The 27,255-nt window shown below is 37.6% G+C and overlaps 2 protein-coding genes across 9 annotated transcripts in view; both read left to right on the forward strand.

The window, feature by feature from the left end:
• LOC127628477 (E3 ubiquitin-protein ligase HUWE1-like) overlaps nt 1-14,784 on the forward strand; it is a 79,978-nt gene extending 65,194 nt beyond the window's left edge. For 7 of the 8 annotated variants that reach the window (XM_052105230.1, XM_052105234.1, XM_052105233.1 and 4 more), the window contains 11 exons: nt 4,029-4,131; nt 4,477-4,626; nt 5,906-6,151; nt 6,267-6,384; nt 6,950-7,090; nt 7,609-7,896; nt 8,005-8,110; nt 8,958-9,075; nt 9,173-9,354; nt 9,933-10,123; nt 13,637-14,783. In XM_052105230.1, the coding sequence (XP_051961190.1) occupies nt 4,029-4,131; nt 4,477-4,626; nt 5,906-6,151; nt 6,267-6,384; nt 6,950-7,090; nt 7,609-7,896; nt 8,005-8,110; nt 8,958-9,075; nt 9,173-9,354; nt 9,933-10,123; nt 13,637-13,739 (1,746 nt within the window). In that variant the 3' untranslated portion in view covers nt 13,740-14,783. Of the gene's footprint in view, nt 1-4,028; nt 4,132-4,476; nt 4,627-5,905; nt 6,152-6,266; nt 6,385-6,949; nt 7,091-7,608; nt 7,897-8,004; nt 8,111-8,957; nt 9,076-9,172; nt 9,355-9,932; nt 10,124-13,636 lie in introns of all 8 variants that reach the window. The other variant, XM_052105237.1, reaches the window with a different exon arrangement.
• Nucleotides 14,785-23,198: 8,414 nt separating this feature from the next.
• LOC127628497 (neural cell adhesion molecule L1-like) overlaps nt 23,199-27,255 on the forward strand; it is a 72,253-nt gene continuing 68,196 nt past the window's right edge. Inside the window, exon 1 of the mRNA XM_052105277.1 lies at nt 23,199-23,329. The gene's annotated coding sequence lies outside the window, so the exon portion shown is untranslated. The remainder of the gene's footprint in view (nt 23,330-27,255) is intronic.

Below are 27,255 nucleotides of genomic sequence, written 5' to 3' on the forward strand. Positions count from 1 at the left end.
ATGTAATACTGTAGAATTTAAAAGTTAATAATAATTTTAATAACAATTTATTATTATTATTGTCATCATTAGTATTTGTTTACAATATATAATAATATTTAAGTTGAATGGGTTCCAAAAAATAACTGTGAATGAAAAGTACACTGTCTTACAAGAGATCAAAAAAGAGATCTGAATCCTTTAAAATGCAGATGCAAGTTGAAAATTTTAGGGTGAAAAAAGGCAAAAATAAAACACTGGTTTCTTTTCTTCTGAAGAATTGAAGACTGGAATTACTGTTAATTTTGCTGCTACACTATCCTGTATACTAATTAATAATAGTGTTTCCTAATAAGCTATACATTTATATTGAAATAATGTGTAGTTAGAGGTTTGGGTTTCTTTACATATTAAAGAGTATTCCCAGTTAGTCGTACACAATAATGTAAAGATATTCTAAACTGATTATGCAAAAAAACAACACCGGTATCGGCTTGGGATCGATATCGGCCGATACTGAGATTTCCAATATCGGAATCAGATTGGAAGAAAAAACGTGGTATCGGTGCTTCCCTACTCTGGAATTTGTTTAATTGCCACAGATGTGAGGGGGTTTCTATTACAGCTGCTGAGAGAGTGACAGTAAATTTGGCATCTACTCCATCTGACTGTCTTAATCCACCACTCTTTTTTTCCTCTTCTGGAAAGTCATTCAAACGTAATAGTGGATTTTTTCTTTTGGTCTTGAAGCAAATGGGTAAGTGAAAATAATATTTGCTGTGATCTTCCTTTCATCGCGGTCGAAGTTTACCCTGCAAACGTTTACTTCTGCGTCCCAAAACCCAGAGTGTGAAGAAGGTCTATAACACACTGTATGTTTGAATATCTTCTACTAAAATGAATGATAGTTTCATTTATACAGCGATGGTGCTGATTAATAACAGCTGGAGAACATGGGAGCATACTTGGAGTAGTGTCATAAGTGTCCCAATATCACTATGTAACACAATTTTTGTTCCTGGGTAGTGTTATTTCCTAATTGCTTATGCCTCAAAAGTATAGAAAATGGCTATTATTCCCCACACAGTTTTTTTTTGTGTGACCAGGACAGTGATATTTTGAAATGTACCATTTTTCAAAGTCAGAAAAAAAATCAACATACGAATCCAAATGAACATGTATTTATACTAAAGTAACACAAAAATGACTAGTGTAGTTTTACGATTATACTGTAAATCACTTTCACGAATCAGCCCCCAAATGTAGTCTCCCATCATGTTCTCGTTACATGTCCTTGGTAGCGGTGTTCAAAGTCCAGTATATTCTGATGGAAGCACTCCCCTTGCTCAGAGTACGCTACTATGTTCACCTTGAATCTATCAAGATGAGCATCAAGGATATGGTCTTTGAGGGACATTTTACAGCCCATTGTGCTGTAGTTGTTCACCAGAGTCTGAGTGCCAGAGTCAGAGCTCCACATAGGTTTCAGCCTTGTGATTGACCAGGTAGCCCCGAACCACTGCGACCAAAGCTGTTCCAAGCTGCTTTCTTCTTACTAGTGAGCTTCTTGGGGAATTCATTGCACTCCAGGATCTTCTTTATCTGTGGTCCGACAAAGATACCGGCTTTGACCTTTGCCTCAGACAGCTTAGGGAAGAAGTCTTGAAGGTACTTGAAGGCTGCTGACTCCTTATCTAGAGCTCTGACAAATTGTTTCATAAGGCCCAATTTGATGTGCAGTGGTGGCATCAGCACCTTCCGGGGGTTCAACAGTGGGTCCCACTTGACGTTGTTCCTCCCCACAGAGAACTCAGTATGTTGTTGCCTGTCCCAACTGTGGTAGTGCACCTTGGTGTCCCCGCTGTCCCATAGGCTTCCAAAAAAAAAAAACATTAACATTTAAAAATTTACAAATGTTATAACATAAAATTCAGAGGAATAATTGTCCATCTTACCTTTTCAGAGTTTTTTTTTTGCAGGTGAAATGAGGTGCCTAGGGTTTGTCTTGATCCCCATGCTGAAATATGCCTTGTAGGCTTAACACATCTTAGCAGATGCTTCCACGGAGTACTTTTTCGCTCTTGTCTTGATAAATTGGCTGCAGACATAGCAAAATGCGTCTGCCGGATGATTGCAGCCTCTTGATGCCATCTTAGAAAAATCCAGATATGTATCCACTTAGGCAGCTGGAACTAAACTGAACTGGTGGGCTTAAGGTCCCTGTATTTATACTACTATTTATATTACTGGAAAGTTCTAGCAGTTACTCCAAGTTTACTCAGCACTGAATCTATTTGGAATGTTCTGGAAAATATGTAAATTCCCCACAATGTGATATTTTGAAATAATACCCATTTTCTATACTTTTAAGGCATAAGTAATTAGGAAATAACACTTGCCAGGAACCCAAAAAATTATAATAAACATTTGTTACACGGTGATTCAGTGGATCAGAACCCTTACCAGTGCCTGGTTTTATGTTCAAGATATACTGATTCATGACATGGGGAGCTAGGGAGCTGATTGAGACACAGTGTGTGTTTTCTTCAGCAGTGTGGACTGGCAATGTGTCTCCCATGTTGCCGGAGAACTTGTGCTTGAGTGGGGCCGGGTTTGGCGCAGAGGGACAATGGGGGGCGGGGTTGCACGGAGAGTGTGAGAGTCGAGGGATACAAACACTGGCATGGCTGTACCGAAGAAACGGGTTATGTAGCGTAACATCAAACTGTATCGATCTAAACTGTATTGTCATCCTATATCTCCTTTGAAAATATATTAATATATCTTTAAAGTTGATATACCGCCCAGCACTAATCTAAGGTACCATATGTAGCTTTTGTCAGCTTAGACCAGTCTGGCCATTCTGATGTTTCTATCTGCAGAACTGTCACTCAGTGGAATTTTTCTGTTTTTGGCACAATTCTGAGTAAACTAGAGACTGTTATGCGTGACAATCCCAGGAGATCAGCAGTTACAGAAATACTCAAACCAGCCCGTCTGCCACAATCATGCCATGGTCAATCACTGAGATAAATTTTTTTTTTTCTCCATTCTGATGGTTGATGTGAACATTAATTGAAGCTCCTGTGAACAGGTGTTCCTAATAAAGTGGTCGGCGAGTGTGTATCTTGATGCATTTGATTATATTTTATATACATCTCTTCTGTTTTTTATGATTAATTGAAACGGTAGGTTCAGAAGAACGTATACAGAAATTGATTGACTTCTGAACTGCAACTTTTATAAATGGATGTTTAAATTTATCTTGGTTTATCCAAGTCCTTAAACCGATTGTAATGGTTTAAACTAGAGACCCAATTAAAATATAATCGTGATTGGCAAGAAAAGTTATGCCGAAACTGTCCCAGTGACAAGGTTTTTAGAATATGTAGTGGTCAAATAATGTGCTCATTATAACCACATTAATATTTGCAATGTTGCCTATTTTTATTTAGCCAATCTACATCAGTGTGAATATATTGCAAAAAAAAGAGACATTGACCAGGTTAATTACACATCAAATGTCATGATATAAGTAAATCATGTATGATCTCTAATTTGCTTGTAATTTAAATGAAAACTATACAGCCTTGAAATGCTCTAATGATCAATATTTAAAAAATGAGCCCACAAATATTCTCCAGTGTCAAACCAAGCGATTCTGTCACACAGTCCTACCTATGATTATTTTCTAATCCCCAGCTTTCTTTGTTCCACCACTCCATTGCTCTGCCTTTCACTGCATTAAATACGGAATGTCTGCTTTTGTACCCATTATAGTGCAGGGTTTGAGATTTTTGATTGTTGCATCCAGCTTCCTGATTTTCTCTATGCTCTGTCTTGTCTCTTTGTATGTGGTTTGAGTTTGGCTGGCTGTCAAGGCTTCTGTGCTTAAGCCCTTCCCAACCTGTCTTTTGATGCACTGTGCTCTTTCTATAGCTCTGCTTCTGGTTTCTTTTTCTCCCCACATTACACACACTTTGTTCTCTCTTCCTCTGTTTGGGGGTTTGTCGAGAATCTCACCTTGTTCCTTGGTTCCTCTGGTCCAGTCTGAGATGCACTCTGCTGCCGTGGCCCCAGCAACCCAAAGGGACGATTCACCCATGGATGTGGACGAGCCCTCGCCCTTAGAGCAGGACCAGGCAGCATTAGGTGAGGTCTTGAAAAATGGCTATGCATCATTAAATGCCATTCCTCAGTTAGAATATATAGCCCCCTTTTATGTAAACCAATGTAAAACAATTACATTTGGCCTCTATGGTTTCTGTAATGTTCACAGTATCACAGTATAACAAGTATCTGTTCTGCTGTACGTATTTTAGTACAACAAATTATTTTTTGGCCAATCAGCATCCAGAACTTGTGAGATCTCTTTACACATGCACTGATCATCTTGTTTGTGTAAGAGGACCTTTGGGAGAAGTTAAATGTTTTAGCAGTTTTTACAACTACATTATAAACAAAAGTAGATGTTAAAAATAATATGTCTCTGTGTAGGTGAAGAGAGCAGTAGTCAGCAAGAACAGGAAGAGCGTTTGCCTGACCTGCCACTGTTAAGTGAGCAGCTCTTATTGGATGAGCTGTGGGACATGCTGGGAGAGTGTCTAAAGGAACTCGAGGAGTCTCACGACCAACATGCAGTTTTAGGTATGATACATCTTAAAAGATTAAAAATATTAAAGCTAAAGTGTGTAACTTTTGATGTTAAAATACTTAATATGCAGAGACAACTATAAATGAGCCATTTTGTATGTTTATTTCCTCAAAGTGTGAACAATGTGGCTCAGTTGAGCAATTCAAATATTGCTCTGTTTGTTTGAGCGGCCAACTGCTCGACACAGCAGAATTGACTCAACCAATGGCATGAGTTTGGGGCGGGACTATCGGTTTGATCCATTAGTGTTTATCTTTGCAATTTTATTTACATTTTTATTGTGCTCAGGGACTAAAAATGGTTCAAGGAATGAAAAATGAAAACAAACAAAAAATTTTGCAAAAAGATTTTAAATTGTTCCGGAGTGTAAACTTTATTTGAAAATGCGGGTAACCGGTATTTGTTTTATTTGAATATGTTTTCCATGAAACTAAAGGCCAAAGAGTTTATCACAGTAAATCTTTGGAACTACAACAATTCATGTTGCCCAAAAAAATTAAACGCATGCTTTGAGATTGAAGGAAACTGCTGCATCACGCATTACTTTGCCTAATTGCCTGTAGTGATTGTCGCATTCTTTGAATGAAGAACTTTTTACAATTATGTAGAATTACTTCATATACTGTACATGCACATCTAATCCAGATACAAGGAAAAAAATTATTAGAGGTAAAAAGTAAATTTCTCATTTGTTTCCAAGTTTTCACTGAATTTTTGTTAGATATGATACATTAATACAGATTTGATGCTGCTGGGTTTTGACTCAAAATCAGATCTGTAAATAAAATTATACTTAACTGTTAATTACCTGCTTGTTATGATTTCTATGCCAATAAATCCACCAAACAGGAAAAAAATGTATTGCTTATTTTGGTGAGACAAGTGGCTTATTTTGGGCTTGTTTTCCCAGACCTCGTTGCTTGTTTCTCTTGCGAGATCTGGCAACACCGCAGTTGGTATTTCACCTACCCCTACTGTCATTTTAAAAGAATGTTATTTACTGTTCTTTTATTTTGTTCTAACCGGTAACCTTTTGGAAAGGAGGCTGCAGAACTGTAAGTTTTTGCTCGGAAAGAACCGAAATGCAAAACATTTTGTTGTTATTCCCTGGTTGTGCTAATGGTGCAGAAATGACTCCTCAGCTTTATATATATATATATATATATATATATATATATATATATATATATATATATATATATATAATTTTTTATTTTTTTTTTTTAATAAATGTTTTGAGAACTAAGATAATTATTTTGTGTCATACTGTAGTGCTACAGCCAGCAGTGGAGGCCTTTTTTCTGGTGCACGCCACAGAGCGTGAAAGCAAACCTCCGGTTCGAGACACACGGGAGAGTCAGCTGTCACACATCAAGGATGAGCCACCTCCACTGTCCCCCGCCCCTCTCACCCCTGCCACACCCTCTTCCCTGGATCCTTTCTTTTCCCGAGAGTCCTCCTCTATGCACATCTCCTCCAACCTGCCTCCAGACACACAGAATTTCCTGCGTTTTGCAGGTGAGTCAATCGTATACAAGGTGTCCTCATTTGAAGTTCAAACGGTGGAGGGGAATGAATGTTGAATACTTATATAGGCTAGCCACAGAGTGAACTCTCTCTATCCTTTTAACAGAGACTCACCGCACAGTGCTGAATCAGATCCTGCGCCAATCCACCACTCATCTGGCAGATGGGCCATTCGCTGTTCTGGTTGACTACATCCGCATCTTGGACTTTGATGTTAAGCGCAAGTAAGGCCTTTCTACTGCCTGTTACAGTCAACATGAAATCAAGTTTGACACTGTTTGCTTCTTAATACACGTTACTTATTATTATTGTGCACAATTCATCATTGGATGTTATTCCAGTAAAATAAATGTTTGTAATCTTTCATTCAAATGTAATAATTTTTTCCACCACTGAAACAACGGTCATGTTTGGCTGACGTCACCAAGCCCACTTATTTTTCAACCCTTCCATTCTATTATGTACTTGCATGATCTAATCAGTTCTCATAGGATAAAGTCAATTTCCACTATAAAATGTTTCTCATTTAATATCCTCAAACAGAAAAACTTGTAAAATATTTTGTAAATGCTGTTTCATGTTGACCTCGCATTTTAGAGAATTACCTTTTTCCTATTTTCCCTCTTTTTCCCTCTCTTGCTGTAATGATTTTTCTACACCGTCCATGAGAAAAAAAACACATTTCATTTTCGTATTGATTTTTTTACCACATAATCCACTACTCTGAATAGTATTTCTCTCTTGTTATTTATCTGGGTTGAGTGTTAATCTAATAAGTGTGTCTTTTAGGTATTTCCGTCAGGAGTTGGAGCGTCTGGATGAGGGGCTGAGGAAAGAGGATATGGCCGTCCATGTGAGGAGAGACCACGTCTTTGAAGATTCTTACAGAGAGCTGCACCGCAAGAGCCCAGAGGACATGAAGAACAGACTGTAAACTCTCAGGCTTTCTCACTGTCACATGTACACATTTTTTTAATAGATGCAAACAAGCCCTCCAGACATTTAAAACGTTTTTGGTATATTTATGTAGTATTCATATTTTGTTCCACAGACCTCTTATAAAAGGCCTATGTAGAAATCAAAGCAAACACATTAACATTGTCAACATTACAGTAAATCAACATGGAGACATGGAGTAGAGAACCATATGTAAATAAAATATAGTACTGAAGTAATCCAAAAGTCACGAGTACTGGTTGTTTCTCAGACAGAAAACTGCCCCAAAAGTATATTGTTCTGCTCATGGAAATCTAGTTTACTGGCAACCAAGTACTTCAAACTGAACTCTGTGTCTCCCAAAGATGCCACTAAACTGGCAAACTTTGGCCAATCCAGTTATTAGTTTTTCAGAAGTACACATTTTAAACTTGAATTTATTTCCAGAACTGGTGCATAACAACTCCCATAACAGCTAGCCAATCGTTCTCTGCCTCTCTGTTCCTCTACAGTTATATAGTTTTTGAAGGGGAGGAGGGTCAGGATGCAGGTGGTCTGTTGAGAGAGTGGTACATGATCATCTCCAGAGAGATGTTCAACCCCATGTACGCTTTGTTCCGCACCTCCCCCGGTGACCGGGTGACCTACACCATCAACCCTTCTTCCCACTGCAACCCCAACCACCTCAGCTACTTCAAGTTTGTGGGGCGCGTGGTGGCCAAGGCTGTCTATGACAACAGACTACTAGAGTGCTACTTCACACGCAGCTTCTACAAGCACATTCTGGGCAAGAGTGTCAGGTAACTGCCTAGGTTATTCTCATCAAAACCACAATTTTATTACTATTATTGCTGCCAATAGCGCTGCAGTGTATATAGACTGAACTGGCACTTGAATATGTGCCACAGGTATACAGACATGGAAAGCGAGGACTATCCCTTCTTCCAGGGTCTGGTCTACTTGTTGGAGAATGATGTCTCTAATCTGGGCTACGAGCTGACATTCAGCACAGAGGTCAGTTGAAATTTTAATAACTTATAGATAGGGACCAAATATTTGGCTTTTACCAGTAACCAATACTTTGTTGCTATGGCCAAAGAACGATATTATTGCAGTTAATGTAAGTCCATATTATTTTGCCTGTCTTAAAGAAAGTGTTCTCACTAGAGTTTCAAGTTAAAATGGGTATTGAAACAATTTACAGAAAGAAAAAAATGTTTTGACCTAAGACCTAAACCCTTTTGAGCATCTGTGAGGCATCCTCAAATCGAAGGTGGTAGAGCACAAGGTCTCTAGCATCCTCCAGCTCCGTGATGTCGTCATGGAGGAGTGGAAGAGGACTCCAGTGGCAACCTGTGAAGCTCTGGTGAACTTCATGCCCAAGAGGGTTAAAGCAGTGCTGGAAAATAATAGTGGCCACACAAAATATTGACATTTTCACTTAGGGGTGTGCTCACTCTTGTTGCCAGCGGTTTAGACATAAATGGCTGTTTTTTTTAGTTCTTTTGAAGGGACAGCAAATTTACACTGTTATACAAGCTCTACGCTTACTACTTTACATTGTAGCAAAGTGTCATTCCTTCTGTGTTGTCACATGAAAAGATATAATCAAATATTTACAAAAATGTGAGAGGTGTACTCACTTTTGTGTGAGAGTGTGTTGTTGTGTGTGTATAGATATACATTTAAAAATTTTTTTAGCTATTTTATTTTTTCTTCTTTAAAGAAAATGTTCACACTAAAGCTCCAGTCTAGAATTTTAAATAATTCTAGTTAAAACAGGCATTGAAGTATTTCAATGTACAGTTGAATAAGCTTTTTAGAATCAGGTTTGGTTAACTGCTCCCTCATGTGCTCAAAGGTCCAGGAGTTTGGTGTCTGTGAGGTGAGAGATTTGAAGGGCAATGGTGCAAACATTCTTGTCACGGAGGAAAATAAGAAGGAATATGTGCATCTGGTCTGCCAAATGAAGATGACAGGTGAGCATACACTCCAATAAACTACACTGCCGGTGTGGAAAGGGAGGTCATAGAGCATGTCTCGCTGGAGACTAAAGCATCTCTTTGTGTTTTACAGGTGCAATCCGTAAGCAGCTGGCCGCCTTCCTGGAGGGCTTCTATGAGATCATCCCCAAGAGACTGATATCCATCTTTACTGAGCAGGAGCTGGAGCTTCTCATCTCTGGCCTGCCCACCATTGACATCGATGACCTCAAGGCCAATACTGAATACCACAAGTACCAGTCCAGTTCTATCCAGGTATATACACTATATGCATACACTTGCAGACATTTTTTAACAATTTAATATTGGAGATATTGATCTATGGCATTTAAGAAAAATTCTATAAATTACAAGTGTTATTTTGAATGTTGTAATTGACAAATGGCTTGGTAATTAACTTTTGTTTTAAAGCGAAAGTACAATCTAGGTTCTGTGACTGGTCATTTCATTTAAGTTTTCACAATTAATAGCCCTGAGGTGTGACTAATTAATTTATTAAAAGTAAAATATTCCATGTAGGCTTTGAAATAATTTGAGGTCATTAAAACGGCATGTTTAATAATATTACAAGACATGTTTTTAATAGTTTTAAGTTAGATTTGTTATACATTAGTGTTTAATATTTTATGTTTTGAAAGTATAGAATATCACAGTTGCAGGACACTGCTTTTACTGTTTAAAATGGCAACTTCCCAGTTACAGTACACATGAAATCTTCTAGTTTTACTGTTCTGACACATCATCATTCCTGTTTGTCTCTGCCCTGTCTGCTAGTGTCTGGTTTCTTGTGGTCTGCCCAGATTTGATTTTCTGTCCTCTCTCTTTCTGCATAGATTCAATGGTTCTGGCGTGCATTACGATCCTTTGACCAGGCTGACCGGGCCAAATTCCTTCAATTCGTTACAGGCACATCCAAAGTGCCACTGCAGGGCTTTGCTGCACTGGAGGGAATGAACGGTATCCAGAAGTTCCAGATCCACCGAGATGACCGCTCTACCGACCGTCTGCCCTCCGCACACACTTGGTAAATGATCACCGGTGCTTTGTCCACCAAACACAGTTCAAATGTTTACTTGTATTATTATTATAATGTTCCAAGTTACTACATTGCTCCACATCTGTAAATCAGGACTGTTCAATGTCTTTTTCACAGTATATTTGCAGTGAATTTACATTTTTAATATTACAAATTAAGTTTCCTAATCTCGTCAGACTAATTTGGCAATCTGTCCTGGTCTCCTGATTTGCAAGATGAGGGATCAAGAGTGTTAGTATGGCAAAAGTAACTATTTGTGATACTGAAGTCTAAATCAGTGTTTTAGTTTGTAAGTTTGATTCATTTATGGGAATCAGTCCAAACAATTTCAATAAAGTGATCCAAAACAGTTGGTAAACATATCTTGATTTTGATTATTATGGTTTCTCTCAAACTCACACTTTTAAGCCATTTCAGAGATAAAACGGTGCATTCAGAAAGTTTTCAGACTCCTTAATTTTTTCACATTTTGTCATGTTCGACCAAATGCTAAAGTTTTTTAAATGTATTATTTTTCACACCTAGCTACACTCCATACCCCATAATGACAAAGGAAAAAAAATATTTTTGATAACTTTGCAAATGTATTAAAAAGAAAAAATTGAAATATCACACTGACATAAGATGGCAACCAAGGGAATGAGTGTTTGTTGTTAATTTGTTAGGCTCCTGTTTCTTGGTAAACTTGTTTCAAGCATTTTTTTTATTGCATATGTATGTGATATCTGTGAATGCTCAAAGATAATCAGAAAACAAATCAACAAAGGCAAAGTGTTTTTACTGCCGGTTTGGTGCTGGCTTCCAATAATTACCATGACTCACTGAAAGTTAATCAAACTCCATCACAAACAAAGTTATACTGCTCTGAATATGGGCATTATGTTTCACAGTCCAGATGTGGACAAAACAAATTTTTGCAAAGCTAAAATGTTAACTTGTAAAACAAAGATCAGTTAAGCAAAACTGGCATAAGCAGCAAACTTATTGCTGCTGACCGGTGACATAAATCTAAATCCTGGACCAGCTATGGGAGAACAATTGAGTGATATCTTCCCATGTTCAACATCTATGGAGCCAGCTGTACCAATGGGGGACTTTATTCTCCAAGGCAGGCAAGGCAGCGCAGCGCTGCAGGGAGTGTGGCAGCAGTGGTGATTGGTGCTGATGAAGGCCTGGATCTGTGGTGTCTCTTTGTAGAAGTGTTGGAGATGCGGTCGGATCTGTGTGCGCATTCCAGCAAAGGTTGTGGAGATGGCTCATGCATGGCATAGCGGGCATGCAAGTCCAGACACGTGGTGTGCTTGGAGGAGGACATGCAGGATTTGTTGGGTGAAGTCAGTAAAGGAAGAAGGGTGCATGTGCAGTGCATCAAAGGACTGCTGAAGCTTTTTATAATTCTTGTTGGACATTTAATAAGTAGTACAACTTTAATAGACCACATTTTTATCAATAGAAAAAGTCTAATCACAAAAACAAGTAATCTGTTGACAGGTTTAGAAGATCACAATCTGGTGCTTACGGTCAGAAAATTAATGAAACAACATTTACAACGACATCAAAATCTGCATTTGTTTTATTCAGGTTGGGGGTACCGAAATCCAAATGACCACAGTTTGATACAGAAACATTAAATTACATTTTCAAATATTTTTGACAGTGCATTTCAAAGCAGGCAGCTCAGCTCTTTATGCATGCAATGATTTTGTCTCATATTTTCATATTGCATTACAGTTTGGACTCAAACAAATGAATCCACAGTAAATCATATATAGTCGCTTTACAATCAGGCTTAAAAATATATGGACAATAAACGAAATCATGTGCATCATTGCTATATATATATATATATATATATATATATATATATATAAAATCTTAGTTTTAAAGTTTTTTATAAATTTGTCCTACATAAAATTGGTATATAAATGTATCCACAATAAATCCCAACAGGTATTATGTACGTTTCTAAATCGACAGGATGTAGTAGATCACAGCGAATGGTAACTGTAGGGTTGACTATCGCAGAACAACTCTGGGGCAAAGGGGCCATCTGAAATAAAATTAGTAACAGACATAAAATCTTTCAAATTCTTTTAAAAGAAACCAGAGCTGTACAAATTTTTTAATTCTTAATGATTTCTAGTCTGGTTTTTTTATACTATGTCACCAAGGTTGAGAGCCACCTTAGTATTTATCTAGCCATTTATTAATATATTATATTTTATATGATTAGATTATATTTCTTGATTTGTTGTTTTTAATGGAAAAAGCCTATATAAGGACCTGAGATGCATTGTGCATCTTAATGCATCTTTTTTTTTTGTTTTTGTGCTGAAATAGTTTTTGTACTGTCCCTATAAAAATAAACCAATCAATAAAAATCAAATATTCAAACCCTTTGTTATGATACATTTCTACATTTTGATTGGAGCCAATCTCCATTGATTGGACATGATTTTGAAAGGTATACACCTGTCTAGATAAGGTCTCACAGCTGAAAATGCATATCAGAGCAAAAACCAAGCCATGAGCTAAAAGGAACTGCCTGAAGAGCTCAGAAAGGATTGTGTTGATGCACAGATTTGGGGAAGGCTACAAAACAATTTCAGCTGGATTGAAGGTTCCCAAGAGCACAGTGGCCTCCATATTTCTTAAATGGAAGAAGTTTGGAACAACCAGGACTCTTCCTAGAGCTGACCACCCCATCAAACTGAGCAATCGGGGTAGAAGGGTCTTGGTAAGAGAGGTGACCAAGAAACCTGATGGTCACTGTGGTTGAGCTCCAGAGGTCAGATGTGGAGATGGGAGAAACTTGCAGAAGGACAACCATCTCTGCAACGCTCCACTGAGCTGGGCTTTATGGCAGAGTGGCCAGATGAAAGCCTCTCCTCAATGCAAGACACATTAAAGTCTGTTTGGAATTTGCAAAAAAAGCACCTAAAGGACTCCGACCAAGATTCTCTGGTCTGATGAAACAAAGATTGAACTCTTTGGTCTAAATTCCAAGCATCATGTCTGGAGGAAACCAGGCACCGATCATCACCTGCGCAATACCATCTCAACATTGAAGTATGGTGGTGGTAGCATCATTCTGTGGGGGTGTTTTTCAGCAGTAGAGACTGGGGGGCTGGTTAGGGTTGAAGGAAAGCTGAACACGTAAATATACAGAGACATCCTTAATGAAAACCTGGTCCAGAGCACTCAGGACTTCAGACTACTTTTTTTTTCTTGTTAATTTGCAAAAATCAGTTTTTTTTCTTTATCATTATGGGGTATGGAGTGTAGAAGAAAATAAATACGTGATGTGAAGAAAAATATATCATTTAAACCATTTTAGCATAAGGCTGCAATGGCAAAATTAGGTCTGAGGTTAAAGGCTGTTGTTAGGCGCAACAAAAGTGGCTTGTTTTTTCACCTGTAATTGATTTATTTCACTCCTTGGTATCTCTCTCTCTCTCTCTCTCTCTCTCTCTCTCTCTCTCTCTCTCTCTCCTCCTCTAGCTTTAACCAGTTGGACCTCCCAGCATATGAGAGCTATGAGAAGTTAAGACACATGCTGCTGATGGCCATCCAGGAATGTTCTGAAGGTTTTGGATTGGCCTAAATACTCTCCTAAATCCACACACACACAGAGATGTTAGACTTACATGTTGTTAACTTATGACACACACATGCATATTCAAACCATCATACACATGGCCAAGACCTACTTCTAATCCACATAAAACCGACAGATGGACGAGTGAAAGAGATGTATTGACATTGCCTACTACACACAGAGCCTCTCATTGACACGCCGAACTGTATTTTGTATGTGTGTGTCTCACCTCCCTATTAAAATTACAGAGCCTGAGAGAGGATTATGGAGGATATCTGTGGACTAATATAAAGACATTTTCTCCATTTAGTTTGGTTTCTTTGTACAAAAGGTTTGGGAGTTTATTATGTTTAATCTTTTTTGTTCTTCTCTGGCTGTTAAAAAAAAGGTGAGGGTTGTGTGTAAAGAGGATGGTTGTAACCCTCTGTGGGGGAGAGAAGAAGTTAAATGTCCTCTGTTGCTGATGTGTGACCTCACAAGCTTTGCAAATGGGAACTTTAATTTAGGGGAGGGAAAGTTATGGAAGAGGGAGGGAGTGAACATTAAATTAGGTTTTGGTGAAATTGCAGAAGTGCAGGGATTTTCAGAAGGGGGGCATTTTTAGGCAACTTTTGTGAAATTTTTGGAGACACAGATTTGAGAAGTGAAGGACATGAGCCGCAGGTGCTCAGACATGTGCGGTTATTACCCAACTGCTGACGCAGCCTCTCAGCAGCTAATCAGAAAAATTGCTGCATAAATAAATGCATAAAAAAAGAGCCCACTGTGTCTGTCCTCTAGAGTTGTTTCAGTGTATGCCTTACACCATTTGCACTAACAGGAACAAATATCATTTATTTGTTGGAAAATATAAAACACCGATGGAGGTCCGTGGAAACTAACTTGACGCATGCTTGTTGGGTCAAAGTATTAAAAGCTCTTTTGTTCATGTAATGTTTGTTACAATCTATCCAGTTATAGATAATCTGTATGAATCCCAAGTTTATGATTATGAATTGTTATATTGGCTTTGGAAGGAATAGTTAACCTTAAAATGAAAATGATCTCTTTATATGTGCAGCCTCACATGATTCCATACTCGCATGCTGCTATTTTTCCATAGAATACAAATGGAGAATTTTTATGATTCTTCATGCAGGTCTTTTCCAAATAATAATAATTAATTGTGACCATAGCTGTTGAGCTCCGAACATAACTCGTGAATTAAAAAAATGAAAGAACAAAATAAGCACCATCAAAAATAGTCAATTTACATATGTTTAACTAGTGACTTGTTTTACAGTAAAAAATATCAAAACTTTATTAAACAAGATATATTTACTTGGTAAGTAAAATGACATCAGATATTAAGTCTTATTTTTAGAGAACTCTAACTGAATTTAGTGAGATTTATGGTTAAAGCAAGAAAAGAAAAATAAATACAAATGGGGTAAGAAAAATTTACTTTAAAAAGTTTATTTTTCTTATCTTGTTGGCAGATATATTTTATTAAGCATAAATTTCACAGAATTTTGTTAGATTTCTCTGCAAACAAGACTCCAAGGCATATTCTGGGTTTAATACAAGTAAAGCTCAATCAACAGCATTTGTGACATTGATTGCCACAAAAATGTATTTTGACATCCTTTTAAAAAAAGCGAGTGATGCACTAATAATGGAAGTGAATGTTGCTCATTTTTGGAGTGTTTAAAGGCAGAAATATGAAGTTCATAATTTTTTAAAAGCACTTAATTGCATTAATTCTTCTGTTAAAACATATTACACTTGATTGCTTGAGCTGTGAAGTTGTTTCTTTACATTAGTTTAAGGTTTTGTTGACATTGCATCGTCATTGCAAAGTTGTAAAATTGGCTATAATTTTACACAGAAAAGGTTTGTGAGTGTATGTTAACATTCACATTGTTTATGTATTGTGGTTATAATTTTGAATCAGAGTCACATTTTTTTGTGGTAATCCACATAATGCCATAACATTATGTGGATTACCACAAAAAAAATGTGACTTGCCCCTTTTCTTAAAGGCACTTTCAATGGAAGTAATGGGACCAATCCATAAAAATGCTCTCTGATTCAAAATGCTGTCGATTGAGTTTAAATTGTATTGAACCTGGAATATGTCTTTGATATCTTTTGCCATTTTGCTTGTCATGTAAATATATCTTGTTTAAAGAATTTTTTTATATTTGTACAGGAAAACAAGACAAAAATGCTAATTAAGGTAATTATTATTATTTATTTTTTGCAGTAAATTACTCTGGCTCAATATTCCAAGTCTTCTGAAGCCATACAATAGCTTTTGAATGAACCACCAAATTAAGTTTGTTCTTTTCAATGAACTAGTTAATCCAGTTTACAAATCGTAATCTGGTTTTTGAGTTTTGTTTACGGACTTGATCCAGTCACAGCTCAGAGGAGAGGAAGACTATTCTTGAAATATGACTTAAATTTCGTCTGTTGTGCATATAATGTTAAAGCATAACAGCATACTCTGAAAACAGCACGAGTTATGTGGACAACTTTTATTTTGTGTCTGTGCGTGTGTGCCATTTTTGGATCGTAAAGTCAATGTTTTTTTGAGTTTGGATCGATTTCAAGGTGAGTAAACGATAACAATCTTAATTTTGGGTTAACCATTCTTTTAAGACATTAGCTACGTAGTTTCTGTTTGTGCCCTTCTCACCGTTTGCATCAGAGATGGTGTGATGATGGTGTAATGAGGTTGCAGTGTCTCAGACCATCTGGACCTTCCAGGAAAGTCTGTGCTTTCAAGATACACTTCCATCAGCCTGGTCACACCATTTTTCTCCTCTTCGCCCAAGACAGCAGGACTCCACTAGACTAGACCAGTGTCCCTCAACATAAAATGCAGGGTCAAAGGTGAGAGAGTGTTGAAGCCTAATGTACTTCAAAAATGTCTGCTTTGAAATCATTACCTGTTTTCATTATTCTTTCCTGTTTTTATTTTTTATTGACTGAGTCAGCTTTGGACATTGTGGTCTGTTTGTTCCAAAGAAACTAGCAGAATGTGCCAACTGCTCATTGCAATGCAGCCGACAAAGATAAAAGTTTTTTTTCCCATGTCTCTGTCAAATGTGCATTATAGAGGTTTGTTACTTGACATCACTTGCCATGCCAAGTCTCCCCTTTATGGAGATGTTTGAATTAATATTAAGTGACAAAATAATAAATGCTGCTGAATTTATTTTTGTGCTGAAGAAACCAGGTGTTTCAGTTGTTTGACTGAGCAGATATGACTTGGATTTACATTATATTCTGCATTTCACAGTGTTTAGCCAGTAGGTGGAGTAGGGTGATCTGTAGTTAATACATTTCCATTAAGGCACAGCAGTAACCTTCATCACTTCTAGTATGTCAAAAGATTCTCTCTTGTTAAAATTAACCTGTTATGGCAACCAGAATGCATGATATATGACAAACTGTTCTCTCTCTTCATGTAAATAATTCCAGTTCTTTTACCTTTAATTTGATCAATAAACAAATCAATAGTTATCAATAATGCATGGCGATCAAAGAAAGTATAAGGCACTCAATTTCAAGTATTCGCCACATTTGTTTTCTAAGATGGACTGATTTAGATTTGGCAAGAAAAGGAAACCCAGAGAAGTCTTGTTGAAATAAGTCAAGTTCAGTTCATTAATGAAGTGTGTTTTTTGAAAGGCAGCCAGAGCACTTAGTGTAACAGTATGCTGAGCTTGGCATAAATCAGCCTTATTATTGACTCTACTTGAGAAACAAGGAAGGGAATAAATTAACTACTTCAGTTCTGAGGCTGGCTGAAAGGCAATTATCTTCATACTCCTAATAAATGGGAATATTTATTTGAACTTTTGTGGTGGTGATAATAACTTCATTTCCATTATATGAAGCTGTGAATAGCTTTGTTATGATGTCTAGCAAACCACACAGAGAATGGCATTATTAGTTTTAGGCCATTAGGCTTGTGTAATAAGATATCAGTAATTGTGTTTATGGAAAAGATTTCGAGTTATTGAAATTAACATTACACTCGGGGATGTCGCTAGGGCAAGGTATTCAGGGCTCGAGTCCTCAATGTTTTTTCTTCAGAAATTGAGTGGAACTGAACAGACATGAACCACCATGTGTTGATGCTTTTCAGAGCATGATTTGTAACCTATCAACTCTGCTATGATAAAAACATGAAGATAAGATACTTGAAACTGAATGCAACAGAATTGTTCAATCACATCTCAGGCAGTTGTTGACATTGAACAAGGCAGTGCACAAACCAAATGTCACTTTAAAAATGTTTTTCCCCCATGTTCTTCTGCTTCACTTGCTTTTCAGCAGTCTGAAATGGATTGGGAGTCTCTTTGCTCAAATCAGAGGCTGAGAAAACCTCTTTTCAGCAGCACAGACTCCAGCGAGGCTAGCATGACCTCATTGTCAAATTAACTTATGAACATAGTCTGCATTCTAGTAGTGCTATTATAAATCATCAAACGCTGCTGTCTGTGGCTTCCTCTTCCTGTCTTCATCTCTGTTCTCTGTCTCACCCTTTATCTTTTTTTAAAATCTTTACACACACTAACATTTTCAGCACTTGTTTCTTCTGTTGGTGCACAATAACCAGAGACCTCGAGACAGAGTTTAACGTCATAGCTTGTCCCACTTTAGATCCTGATAAGGCTGCTTCCTTTGAAACAGAATAAAACAAATGTGCACTTGGACATATTGTGTCTGAAAGCATTTGTGACCACTAGAATGAATTATCCCAGCAAAACGGATGGCACCACTAACAGTTTCAATAGGAGGTTGAATTATACATTACAACTTAGGGCTACTCTTGGGGTCACTAGTTTAGCTGGTTTATTTTGCAGATACTCAGGCAGCTAATTGATTAATTAAATTCATTAAATGCATGTGGGGTCATTCTGATGGTTTGACCCCATGTTAATCACTGTGTAATTGAAGGGTATGATGGAGGCCAAACTTAGCCTGTGGCTTCTGTTTAACTCATTAATAACTGAGTGTGTTTACATGCACCAATATGACGTTAACTGCCAAAAAACAGCTTATTCCAAAAATATGACGACGCAAGAAAACTGTTTACATGAGACTTTAAATCAGCGGGTTATTCTCTGCTTTTGATGTCAAAACATAAACAGGCATGCACACAACACTTGCACTACTCTGGTAAAGGTGCTTACAAGCAGAGCAAAAGTTGCAAAAATCTACCTGTGTTGATCGTTTTATGCTTAAACTTTGACCTTATGCTAAGAAAGGAATGCCATTTAAGGTGTTTACATGACCGTACATGTTGTCATCAAATTGGGCATAATCGGTGTAGTAAACACACTTATTATGTTTGTTGATCTGCTAAAATATTGCTTAACTCATGTTAAGTGGTGACACTTTACAATAATGTTCCTTTTTTTAAGGGTTTAAAAAGGGTTTCATTAATGATTATTCATTTATAATTACATTATATATCATTGATTTGCGGTTATAACAACATGAATAAAAAGGATGACTTTCATGGAATACTTCCTAAACAGTGAGCCATTTTACATGATGTTATAAATGCTTAATAATAACACCTACTCTACATTAGTAACTTGTGAAAATGTATCTAGATGTAAAGTTGATGCATTATGAAGAATAAATTAGGGAATTGCTAACTTTAGAAGCGTACATAAAGCTATGAATGGCTTAATCGTCATCAGGCTTTATTATATAATTGTAATTATATAATATATGCTGTGAATGAGCATGAAGACTTGGTGTTTTTGCAGAGGACTTCAGGTAAGTTGGGACTCCTCTCAGAGTAGCACCATTCTTATGACATCAGCATAAGGAAAGTTGCAACACAAGTGAGTCAAGACATTACTGTAATTATAATAAATAGTGATTATTCACCCTGTGCTATATTGAGAGCACTACAACTACACATTATATTATGTTTTGCCTTGTAAATTGCATTGTTTTTTGTGAAAATTTTCAATTTCAAATCAGATGATTTCAACACGCTCCAATAAAGTTGAGATGGGCAATTTAAGACTAATAACAATTTGATTAGTTAAAATAAGGCGATGTGCAACAGGAGATGTTAAACAGGTGAGACAATCGTGTCATTATAAGCCTCCAAAAACAGCCTAGTGCTTCAAGAGCAAGGATCATTCGAGACTTGTCAATTTGCCAACAGATTCTTCAGAAAATAATCCAGCACTTTGAGAACAATGTTTCCAAAGACAAATTGGAAGAATTTTGGGCATTTCACCCTCTACAGTGCACAATATAGTTAAAAGATTCAAGGAATCTGGTCGAATCTCTGTATGTAAAGGGCAAGACTAAAAGCACTTCTGAATGCGCATGATCTCCAATCACTCAGACATCACTGTTTTAAAAAACATCATCTGTAATGGATATCATGAACATGGGCTTGGGATAACTTTAGTAAACCTTTGTTAGTCAACACCACTCACCGCAGCATCCACAGATGACTTCAATGTGCAAAGCAGAAGCCATACATCAACTCTGTCCAGAAACGCAGCCGACTAATCTTCAAATAGTTTTTGAAAAACACAGCCATCAAATTCTCTGGGCCAAAGAGGAAAAGGACCATCCAAGCTGGTATTAGTGTCAGGTCCAAAAGCCAGTTACTTTTATGGGCCAGGGGTGTGTGAGTGACCATGGCATGGGAAACTCACATCTGTGATGGCACCATTAATGCTGACAGATTTTGACACATTTTGGAGCAGCATATACTGTCATCCAGCACCATCTTTTCCAGGGATATCCCTGCATTTTCCTGCAGGACAGCTTCAAACCACATACTGGCCAGACTGGCTGTGTGAACAGAGTGTGGGTGCTAGATTGGCTTTCCTGAAGTCCTAACCTGTCTCCATTTGAGAATGTGTGGAGGATTATAAAGCACACCTTATGGCAATGAAGACCCCATACAATTGTGCAGCTGAAGATGTGCATAATGGTTGAATGGGGGGTGAAAATACACTTTTTAAACTTAAAAATAAAAGTTTTATTAATGAAATAATGTTTCACAGTGGTAAACACTAGACTGCCCAACGTTTTTAGAGCGTGCTGCAGTCATCTGATTTGAAATTCTTGTACATTTAAAATATATATATATAAAATACATTATGTGTTTTCACAAGGTAAAACATTATATTATGTGTAGTTGTCGTGCTTTCAATATAGCAAATGGTGTATATAATTAACAAATCATTCCTTTTTTTTTTTTTACTTTTAGCACTTTTCAGGGATTGGGGTTGTATGTACAGTATTGCTTATATTAATAAATTAATATACAGTATATAAGTTTGCAGCTCTTACCACCAAGTCTTATGCAAGGATAGCTCAATAAAAATGTATGATGCAGAGCCTGTAATATTAAAAATGCCATGCATTGATTTCTTTTTTGGATTATTTTGGAACATTTTTTGACCACATTGCCTCCATCAGCAGAGTGCCACTATTTCATAAAAGAGCCCAGCTCTTTGATAAAAAAAAAAAAATAATTCCCATAAAAAATCGTCCTTTGATCATAATGCTGTAATTTGGTTTTGGTGGTTGACAGCCTATTTGTAGTCCTTGCAACTCATATTTATTCAAAGCAGCTGCTTTGCATGGGCTTTTGTTATTGTATTTTACGGTATTAATGCAAACTGGCAACTCCCTGCATGATATTTTTAAGATGAACCTTCAAGCATCATTTGTCCTGCCTGATTCACTGTGTGTGGGATGTGCTCATGGACCTGTCACAAATCAAGGTCCTTAACAGAAAGATTGGATTTAGTTTCCAGTTAAAGGGCAGCACTGGTGTTTTCAGCCTGTGTGTTCCTATGGGTATTTAAATGTGGCACTGAACATAAAGCCAGATAATGCCACGTACAAAGAGATCATCTCATTGTAGACTTATTCTTGCACACCCGCAAACACTGACCTTTACCGCATACAGACAACAAGTCACTTCTGCCTTGTGTTTGCATGCTGTGGAGGGTGATTGTGTAAAGTGATGAGAGCACAGTCACATTAAAATTAAGAACGATAGATGTTTATTTTCACCTCGCTCACGTCAAAATCTGTGGAAAAGCTGCCGATTTGCCTTTAGTCCCCTTTCCACTTTAATCAAATTGGGCGTGATTCATTTGCCATTCAACCGTTGGCTACTTTGAGTAAAAGGCTCCTTTAGTCACAATATCCTCTAGAGTGGCTGAACGGATTTCACTTTTGATTTCCCAAAAGTTCTTTAATACACTAATAAGGTGTTGTAAAATAGGACGTTTACGTAGGGCTTTTTATTATAATCTGAGGCTTGAATTCAATGCTTGCATAACATCCTGTCTCCAAACCTTTCTTCATCCAGTTGGCATTATAGATAAATCATTCACTATCTATAAGTCAACTTATCTTTCCATTTCTACCAAGAAATAAGCATTGTTGTCAATAAATCTTTGCATGGATCTCAAAATCTCATGCCAATTTCTTCTAGATCATTAAACATGATGATAAAAATCATCCAACCCCTTAACAAAAGGGATATTAATGTGAATAATGTTAACCAATTAGAAACTTGCCTGTTTAACTGCATATTATTATTTTTTTATGATCTTTTGTCAATTTCTATGATTTTTTTTTAATTAATTTTTTTTAACTGGGTTTATTCTTTAAATATTTGTAATTACAGAAGAACGTGAAAGAAGAATCATTCATCCAAAATTGAAAATTGTAAAATTTTCTCTCCCTCATGTTGTTCCAAACCCGAATGACTTCGTTTCACTGAAGAAAGTCATATGGATTTAGTAATATGTAAATGACAACAGAACATACATTTATCCATCTCTATCATTTCACTCCATCTAACCACTCATTCCTGCATTCTCTTGTTTCAGCATTTGACCCACCACTGTCAGAAGGAGAGGTAGTTGTAGACCAAATGCTCTTTGTGTGCTGCATAACAATGCACTAATTGGCATATATTTATTTATATATATATATATATATATATATATATATATATATATATATATATATATATATATATATATATATATATATATATATATACATATATACATATATTTCTCAGCCTTGTTACTCGTGCTCACCAAATGACCAGCAAGAAGACTTTTAATGGTGCTGCGGAACAGCTCTCTGCATTTAACATGCCAGCACTCCCCTGCTTGATTGATTCTCCACCTCTGCATCAAACAGATCCACTCAACTACAGATGAAACTATGGACATATTTCGTTTGGCACCAAGGGAATGCTGAGCAGAAAGCAGACAATAAAGTAATGGTCAGAGAATGAAGGGAGGGAAGGAGCGATGGAGAGTGAGAGAAAATAGGCAGGGAGCTGGAGAAAAAAGGGTGATGTCACTGCCTCTAGACGGCAGCCAATCAGAGGCAGGGAGAGGCAGCAAGGGAGCCAGAGAGGGTGTGTTTTCCTCGCACTGCAGCATCAGCAGTGAAGAGAGGCCACAATCAATCTGACGCACAGCAAGAGACACAAGAATCTTCAGGGACAGAAAAAAACGCCAGACGCTCAGAGTTGCCAGAGGAAGAAGGGAACTCGAAGCCATTTCAAACCTGCAGAGGTAAGAGGAGAAGGTTGTCAGAGAGAAATGTCAATAGCATTTAGTGTCAGATGGATGTCAAACAGAATTGGCTTCTTTTGCAGATGATTTGAGACTTAAGGTGTAAATGTGTTGCAGTGGGTTTGGTCCGTGATCTCTGATTCTAGTGCTGTGGTCATTTAAATAACAGCAATTTTAGAAACATTTTTGTGTTTTTTTCTATCTATTGTGTTTGATTATGGTCTTTAAGCATTGAGAAGGAAGGTCATATTTTCTTTATCTCCAGTGAATTAAAAGAGGACAAGGCAAAAAGCCAGCAGTGTTGCAGTAGTTGACAACTATTTACTCAGATGAAACATTTGCCTGTCTCGAAAACAGAAACATTTCCCTGGTGGATTTACACACATCTCATGTGATTTCAGCAACAGGCTCCTCAGTTTTCATCTTGAATGTAGGGCTGTGCACTCTTGTCTTGCATTTTAGAACAGATCTCATTGCATATGATGGTCTGGTTGCATATTGCAGCCAGCTGTGTCTGCCCAATGCTCATATTGACCTAAGCATAATGCAAACATTTGTTATGTTTGATGACATTAACTTTAATAACACCAGTAGCTGCTTAACCCAGTTCTGTTTGTTTGGTAATGCTGCATTGCAAATAATTATTATGCTGGGGACCATGCTGTACTGTTCTATTATAATGTATAGAAATCCATGTTTTGTTAGAATTGTTGATGCATTGATAATCTATGTATTATGTTTTTTCACCTCCCTCCCCCACCAATTTGCTGGCTGTGTAATTGTGTGAATCATGATGGTGCCTTGGTGTTAGTGTTACCTTGGTATTGGTGGTCTGCAGTTCTCCCCTCTTCTTAATGTACTTAGATTGGGCGTGTGTGTTACAGAGCACAAATAACGATGTTTTGATGGGGCAAGCGACAATAGGAAAGGGGAGAGTTGGGTGGGGCCTGCATTTATTTTCACCGTCGTTTAAACGCAGACACACTCACCTGGCAGCATGCAAGCACGTTTGATTCAAGGTGGGTCTCATTTACAGGCAAATCATTAGCTCTGTTGGAGATGTTTATGGTATAACGTGCTTTGTTGTATTTTGGCACACTTGTTAATAGTCATAAAATTAAAGAACAATTTTCTTTACGTAGTGCAGTACCATGGTATCCAATAGTAATACTATGATACAGTGCAAGTATGTAATCAAATATTCAAGATAAAACTATAAGAAGTTGTCATTTTGGGAAAACTCAGGTTGATTGACTATTAATTAGTGTATTGGGAGGTGGGGGGATGCATCCCCCTCAATGTCCAGGCTACTTATAGCCCTAATAGAGATTACCACATTAATCTTAATCAACAGCATTTGTGGCATAATGTTGGTTACACACACACACACACACACACACACACACACACACACACACACACACACAATATTTTGACCTGTCTCTTGTTTATTTATTTATTTTTTAAATGCAAAAATCGCTGTTACAGTAAAGCCCTATTCAGACAGGATTGGTTTTCTAAACGACATTTGAATTACAATGAATTTTCCCTGACATCTGTGATTTCATGTACTGATTTGGACGGGACTAAGATGTCTGTGTTGGTTACAGAGGTGAGATTGTTGTTTTCTAGATGTGTGCATTACAGAAGGTTGAACACATTGAATTAATTTAGGTGATAAAATTAACTTCCCTTTAAAACTTTATCATTAAAATTTTAAATGGCTACTTAAAGAAGTGGCTGCATATAATAAACCCACTGAAATAAATAAGACTCGCAGTATCTGTGAATTATATCATTATAACAACTGAGCAATTAAGGTGTGTATCTAACCTGATGCTGATATTACAGTGTCTTAGCTGTTTCTATGATTTGGCTCTCCATGTTGATTTTATTTAAAAATAAAAATCAACATCCATTTTGAAAGGCAGGCAGAAGATTGGCCTGCATAAGTACGATCTTAACGGTAGCTGAAAATGCATAAGGGGAAGAGCTGTGAAAATTAAATATCAGCAATCACAGACATTTGCATTCAGATGGGATAAGATTTCTCAGAGGACCCTGGAGTTTGCTGAAAAACAGTAGGTTATTTGCTCCTCTCACAGAGGTTTGTGTGTGGAAAACTTCTCTGTAACGTACGTAACCTCAGTTCCCTGAGAAGAAGGGGACGAGACATTGCATTACACTAATGCATAATGGGAGTGTCCTTCTACACTACCAGTACCATCTCGTTGCCATGAAGATCCCACCCGCTGACTTGTGTATGTCACCGGTGAAGTAGTAGAAAGCTTCTAGACGAGAGATGAATCGCTGGTGTGAAAGAGAATTCTGAGGAATGGTGTTTGTGCGCCTGCTTTTATAGCGGACAGCTTTACGCCTGAAAGGGTGGGGCTCAAACACCATAGCCAATATTAGAATATTGGCATTATTGTAGAGAGGTTTCAACTAGATTGTGTAGAAGGACACCCCATATGCATTAGCAGAATGCAATGTCAAGTGTACTGAGTCGTAAGAGACCACAGATTTGTAAGATTCGGATGGGATTAAAGTTACCAAGTACGTCTTTAAAACATAATTTTCCCTTACCTCCTTAGGGAAAACAAGTCCTGTCCGAATGGGGCTTTAGGCATTTACGATAAGCCCTATTCAGACGGCACTTGTTTCTCAGGGTGATGTCTGTAAAAGTACATTTTCATGGCTCCTCTGTAATAAAACTTGTGCATTCGGATGACAATTAAATCATGGGGGACAAGCAAGACTTTGTCGATCACATGATTGCAGTTGCGTTATGGAAAATTCATCAATCCACAAACTGTGTCCTCTGTATTTGCATTTAAATATGTTTGGAATTGCGCTAAATTGAAAATATAAAATGTAAAGCATGTACTGCGGACATTTACAGTGTAATTTTCACATACAGAGCAAGCCAAAATTCTTGCGAAGAGCAATTAAACGAATCAAGAAATTGTAAGGACAAGACTATTTATCAACGCAGACAAATAAATCTGACAATGTGGTGGGCATGTTTTGTCACCCACATTACCTCGCTTGCGCACTCTCTCCTACAGTAAGGGTAGGCTGAAATCGCGGCAGCTGCATCTAGCAGCGGCACTTCTGGTGTCATGCTCAGATGCCGTTGACTTTACGGCATGTGCCGCTGTTTGTGGCTTGTGCCACTGAATTTAAACGGCATATGCCTCTGATTATGGATGATGCCGGTGAATTTCTACGGCAGATGTCGCTGTAACTGAATGATGCCAGCAAATTTACGAGGCAGATGTCGCTGTAACTGAATGATGCCAGCGAATTTACGAGGCAGATGCCGCTGTATATGAATGATGCCAGTGAATTTACGAGGCAGATGCCGCTGTATATGAATGATGCCAGTGAATTTACGAGGCAGATGCCGCTGTATATGAATGATGCCAGTGAATTTACGAGGCAGATGCCGCTGTATATGAGTGATGCCAGTGAATTTACGAGGCAGATGCCGCTGTATATGAGTGATGCCAGTGAATTTACGAGGCAGATGCCGCTGTATAGGAATGATGCCAGTGAATTTACGAGGCAGATGCCGCTGTATATGAATGATGCCAGTGAATTTACGAGGCAGATGCCGCTGTATATGAATGATGCCAGTGAATTTACGAGGCAGATGCCGCTGTATATGAATGATGCCAGTGAATTTACGAGGCAGATGCCGCTGTATATGAATGATGCCAGTGAATTTACTGAGGCAGATGCCGCTGTATATGAATGATGCCAGTGAATTTACGAGGCAGATGCCGCTGTATATGAATGATGCCAGTGAATTTACGAGGCAGATGCCGCTGTATATGAATGATGCCAGTGAATTTACGAGGCAGATGTCGCTGTAACTGAATGATGCCAGTGAATTTACGAGGCAGATGTCGCTGTAACTGAAT

The sequence above is a fragment of the Xyrauchen texanus genome, chromosome 35, assembly GCF_025860055.1.
Source record: "Xyrauchen texanus isolate HMW12.3.18 chromosome 35, RBS_HiC_50CHRs, whole genome shotgun sequence".
NCBI classification, from domain to species: Eukaryota; Metazoa; Chordata; class Actinopteri; order Cypriniformes; family Catostomidae; genus Xyrauchen; species Xyrauchen texanus.